Source organism: Cicer arietinum, chromosome 4 (genome assembly GCF_000331145.2).
Source record: "Cicer arietinum cultivar CDC Frontier isolate Library 1 chromosome 4, Cicar.CDCFrontier_v2.0, whole genome shotgun sequence".
In the NCBI taxonomy this organism is placed as follows: domain Eukaryota; kingdom Viridiplantae; phylum Streptophyta; class Magnoliopsida; order Fabales; family Fabaceae; genus Cicer; species Cicer arietinum.
Genome location: NC_021163.2, coordinates 1,202,434 through 1,207,674, shown reverse-complemented (window position 1 = coordinate 1,207,674; position 5,241 = coordinate 1,202,434). Strand labels below are relative to the sequence as shown.

The 5,241-nt window shown below is 34.6% G+C and overlaps 1 protein-coding gene across 1 annotated transcript; it reads right to left on the bottom strand.

The window, feature by feature from the left end:
- Positions 1 to 1,194: 1,194 nt before the first annotated feature.
- Positions 1,195 to 4,615, bottom strand: LOC101504357 (CDT1-like protein a, chloroplastic). Its single transcript, XM_004495053.4, has 7 exons — positions 4,177 to 4,615; positions 3,958 to 4,077; positions 3,650 to 3,884; positions 2,300 to 3,094; positions 1,962 to 2,163; positions 1,788 to 1,878; positions 1,195 to 1,679 (listed from the first exon to the last, which is right to left on the bottom strand). The coding sequence occupies exons 1-7, from the start codon at positions 4,500 to 4,502 to the stop codon at positions 1,622 to 1,624; spliced, it is 1,827 nt and encodes a 608-aa protein (XP_004495110.1). The 5' UTR covers positions 4,503 to 4,615; the 3' UTR covers positions 1,195 to 1,621.
- Positions 4,616 to 5,241: the final 626 nt, after the last annotated feature.

Genomic DNA, 5,241 nt, shown 5'->3' with positions numbered 1-5,241 from the left:
TGCAACACAAACCCAGAGCATGGTTCATAACATCAAGTATTGAACTTTGCTGCATTTTATACAGTGTGTAAAGCATTTTAGATGGTGTATTCACTTACAAAAAAGAGTAAAACATTTAAATGCTGAAATTTAAATGTAAGTCAATTTAAACTAAAATCTGAACTCTATCATCATATATTAGTAATGGCAGGGAGCTATATGTGGTGGTTTTGTTATCTACATTCAAATCTGGACCATGGTACAAAAAGGGCTGGTCTTTGTGAATATGTTTAACCCCCTTGGAACAATTTTGGTGGCTATGCTAGAATATTTTGTTTTGGGGGAACAACTTCAGTGGCAGGTAAATGCATTTCATTGTTCAAGCACATAATAATTTTTATATCCATGTTTCAATGGTTTTCAGTTATGTTTTGGTTGATTCAGTATATTGGGAGTACTCATTGTTATCATGGGTCTATACTTGCTTTTGTGGGGAAAAGAAAGTGATCGAGATTACAAGTCACAACGATCTTTTCCAGCACATACTGAGGAGAAAGAATGTAAGACACAGATAAAGACCTCAGTATGAGAGAGTAAGCATAAAAGAAGCAAGCACAGATTTCCAATAAACAGATGTTGAAAGATGCACCTACTATCTGTAGTATGAATTAATCAGTCTTACTATGCTATAAGTAACTGGGACAACAGTAGGAATTATAGGAAAAGAGCGTTGTTAGCATTATTTTCATTCTAAGCTTGTTGGTTGATTATAATTTCATAAGAAATGACTATTGGTTAGATTCTTGATTTCAAAAGCCCAATTACATGAAATGTAAGTTTCAATTAATTATCCGTGCTTAAGAAAGAATATGGCAACAAATCAATTTTCTATTTTGATTTAATTTGCAGCAAATTGCCTTGTCAAGTGTGGACTTTTGATACGCATTTATGCCATTTTAATCACCGGTTACATCTGAGTTTGATAAAAGAAATCAGTAATACCGGTTGTAAGTGCAGATTTTAGAACTAGGTGGTGCAGATTTTAGAACTAGGTGGCCAACTGTGATATGTAGCTAAACCTTACTCAAACTAGTATTGCAGAAGTAACCTTTGGCAGATGTTACAATATAAAATTCCTCTCGATCTCTACTAAAAATTATTAGAGGATATTTGAAATATATTGCAGAAGAAAATTAAGAAAAAGAAAACATCAACTACCATGACCTATTGGTCGCTTGTGAATAGAAAATATTAAGGAAATATGTATTTCTATTACACTTTTACATGGATAACAAAAGGATAATTGATTAGCTCAAGTTAGGAAGCATGATCACTTCTGCAACAAAAATCATTTCCAGTACATTTAATTTATTTCGTCTGTCTATGATGCAATTACACCATTTGCACAAAAAGATGAGTTGATCCACCAATTTACCTCTCCAAAATATAGACCAATCAAAAAATAGATTGAACCAACTCCAAGCAATGGCAATAGAAAATTGATTGAACATTTACAAGCAGTCCAAAAGAAAAGGACCGGATAGTTCTTGGTTCCAATGCTCTCGTCTGCTTGCTCATTTTGCTTCTTCAAGTGATGCTCTTAAGGGTATACTTCTTGGTTCCAATGCTCTCCTCTGCTTGCTCATTTTGCTTCTTCAAGTGATGCTCTTAAGGATTCGAGGTTCAACGTTTTATTTACACTATTAAAAAAATCACAATAGTATCAAAAAAAAAGGGAAAAGGGTAAACAGATAAAATTTTAAATTCAAAACAAGGACTATATTCTTTTTATAAAAAATGAAACTTACCACACTAGCATATCTCCACTGGAGGCTGACTTCTCAGAAATCCATTCGGGCACTAATTCTAGCAATAAATGCAACTGTTCTTCAACTTCGCCTAAAAAACCAAACAAGAGAAGTTTAGTACTCAGAAATTAAATAATAGCCAGTCAAATAATTTTTCATAGAAATGTGTCTCACTTCTATCAACGATGTCACAGTGGCTTGAGATTATCTCGCTTAACAGCTCCCTTTTTGTGATAACAGATCGGTTTCTTGAATGAAACAACATGTGAATCATGTTAAAGAGCTTAGGGAGGCTGGCAATAATTTTTTTCCGTTTCTTAGCTTGTGAGATAGCTGGATCCCTTTCCTCCATTGCTATTCGTTCTTTCTCCCTTATCTGCAAAAAGAATGCTTAATTTAGAACTTAACTAATCTATCTATATGAGAACATTAGAAATAAACGCATAGAATGTCATTCCCAAATAAATAAATAGATAATCTTTAAATTTGAATCATGTAGCAAAAGGGCATACCGAATGGAGAAGATTATCTGGGAGGATATCAAAAATGTCGTCATTAATTGACAAGCCACTGGCATCATTTTCATTTTTCACTGGAGTGTCGAATTTCAATGACCTTGACCGATGTGGGCGCTTAACCAACTTGTTTGGGGAGCTGGTAGAGTTGTCATCAGGACTCATAATATGCCTTTTAGGTGGCTTTAATGCAGGTGTTGCTGACATCAGCCTGGATGGAGTAGAGACAAATTTAGATGGAGTAGAGACAAATTTAGATGGAGTTGACATGGCATCAATGCTTTTGACAGATCCATCTTTGCTCTCAATATACTCAATGGATTTGCTGGGTGTAGCTGGTGTAACACGGGATGGTGTCAAGCATTTAGAAGAAGTGTGAATTGTAGGACATGTTTCACTACTGGATGCTTCTAAAACCAACTCAGATGGGGATGTATTAGGATTGGATTCAGTGACTTCAGAAGTAGAATTAATCTTCAAGCTTGACTCTGAAACCAGCACAGATAAAGATTGGCAGGAATTTTGCTTTACTCTCTGAGAAAACCGTCTGCTAAAAGATTGAGACATATGAGAAGCAACAGCTGGCTGCTGGTCAATAGGCATAGACATATTATATGCAGTGTCACTATTATGTGGGCTCGTTGACAACATTGTTGGAGGATGAGCAACACATGGATCAGATAATGTCACTGCAGATAATGAGGAGAAGGGAGTTTTCAACACGTGCAAAATAGGATCTTGTTTTGGGCGACTGAATGGCTCAGGCAGCATTTCCTCCGGAATTTCATCTCCCTATATATAAAAGCATCTTTTAGACCAAACAATTTGCAATTTTTAAAAGGACTAACTACTATGCTTGTAGTAGCAATAGCTCATCATCAAAAGTAAACAGGGTTAGTTAAAATTTATCACTCCTTAGACTTAAAGTTGATTCCAGCAGTGTTGAACAAAATGTCCCAGACTTGGACTTTTACCCAGAATTAACAATGAAGCACGCTTAATAAAAGAACTCTCCAATAGCAAATAACATAATACCATTAAATCCTCGTATTGACAAAGTCAATAAAGAAAGGAAATTGCACATAAATTATTTTGTATGAAAACAACCACACCAGAATAATCTTTCCACCAAACCAATTCATCGCAAGTATCAAGATAATAATTGAACCCCCAAGCATTGTGTGTAATTTATCTTGTGCCACACATAAAACCAAAACTATATAATCAATTATCAAAAATCAAGGGACAATCGGATCACAAGCAAAGGAAATTATCAATAAGTGCTGTTTCAAGGTAAATCTTAGCAAACAGATATGCAAATCGGAATCCATGTGATCTACACCATACCTCTGGATGAGATTCCCAAAAATCTTTAAGCCGTACACGAAATAACTTCCTCAAAGACATACTCCCACATTCCGGTTTCAACTCAGCGTCAAACACTACCGCATCAGGGTTTACAGAAACATGAAGATCTGGCTTCATACAACTTGTTCGTTCGTCAAACACTAATAATTTCTTAATATCAATTGCTTCAGGTAAGATAAATTTCAACTGAGCCAAATGACTGTGTGTAAACCTCCTGAAAAAATCACAGAAAATCACAATACAAAATTTTCAAAAAAAATAAATTAAATCTACAACAAAAACCATACCTGTCAGTTAAAGTTTCGATCTTGGGTCTGATATTAGTGAACGACGTCATTGATCCTTTTAATCGCAACAATCGGATGGAACTATCCAAACTATCAAAAAACTCGCCCAAATTCTCATACCTGGATAAAACCGCGATTAGATATAAATCAATTTCAATCAACATAAAAGAAATCAAAATTTCCGAAAATATTAGATGCAAAATGTGATGAAATGCATACTTTTTGGGGAGCTTTAACGATTCATCAACAGAAATGTTTGTTTTACGCGGAGAAGCCATTTCGATTTGCCTTCTAGCGGTTTTAGCCTTTGAAAACGACGTCGTTTCATGGCTTTGTTTCTGATCTTGCAAACCCTTAGCGACTTTTCGAATATCCGATAAAGAGAGAGCGACGCCACGGTTGCGCGTGCGCTGTGATGGCTTCTCAGGAGTCTTTGTGCTTAGTTCATATGAATCTTTGGATTGGGATTTTGAGCTTCGAAGAATGGGTTTCTTCGATCTGATTTTGTTTGAAGATGGAGACGCTATCTCAGAGGAATTTCTCATGATTTTGGATCTGAGAATGTGACGATGATTATGATCGTGTGAAGTGAATGGAGTGAAGAATCAATGAATGAGTGAAATTGGGGGTGGATTTTGTTATATATTAGGGTTTTTTTTTTGCGCGGGAAAAATGAGAGGGGTTTCTCGCGTGCGTTGATATCCCCGCCAAAACAGATACGTTACTTCCCGCCAACATGATCCGTTGGTTACCGCCAAGGGTCTATGGAGTTGGGTTGGGCTGATGTTAGAAAATCCAGAAGAGTTGAATTTTGTACCCCATTTAAACTTACTTACACCTCCGTTTAATAATATTTATGTTTAAATTTACTAAAATACTTTTAAACTAACTGTAAAAACAAAAAAATGTTTGATGTTATTAACAATCTGAATTTTCTGGAATAAATAAAAGAAAAATTAGAAAATCTTTTATCATAAATTTTTTGTAGTTTTTTTTCAATATCATAAATTTTATTTTTAAAATTTTCGATAATTATTTTTCAATACCGATTGAAACTCCCATAAATTTTGCTCCTTCCTAAAATTTCGTATACTTTTTTATTTATTTATTTTAAATTTTGTTTTATAATTATTTCATATTCAATTTATTTTCAGTGATTACCATAGAAGCAAAAAACACCAAGTTCGATTTCCTACACAATCTAATAGATGAGCTGTCGTTGAGAAATAAAAGAAAGAATATGAACGAAGAGATGCAACAACCGAACAATTATAATATCCAGTT

Coding starts and splice junctions, on each gene's coding strand:
- LOC101504357 (XM_004495053.4), bottom strand. CDS start 4,502: ATGAGAAATTCCTCTGAGATAGCGTCTCCATCTTCAAACAAAATCAGA. Junction 3,095..3,649: donor TTTGGGAATCTCATCCAGAG/GTATGGTGTAGA, acceptor TTTTATATATAG/GGAGATGAAATTCCGGAGGA. Junction 1,680..1,787: donor AGTGGAGATATGCTAGTGTG/GTAAGTTTCATT, acceptor TTTTTTTAATAG/TGTAAATAAAACGTTGAACC.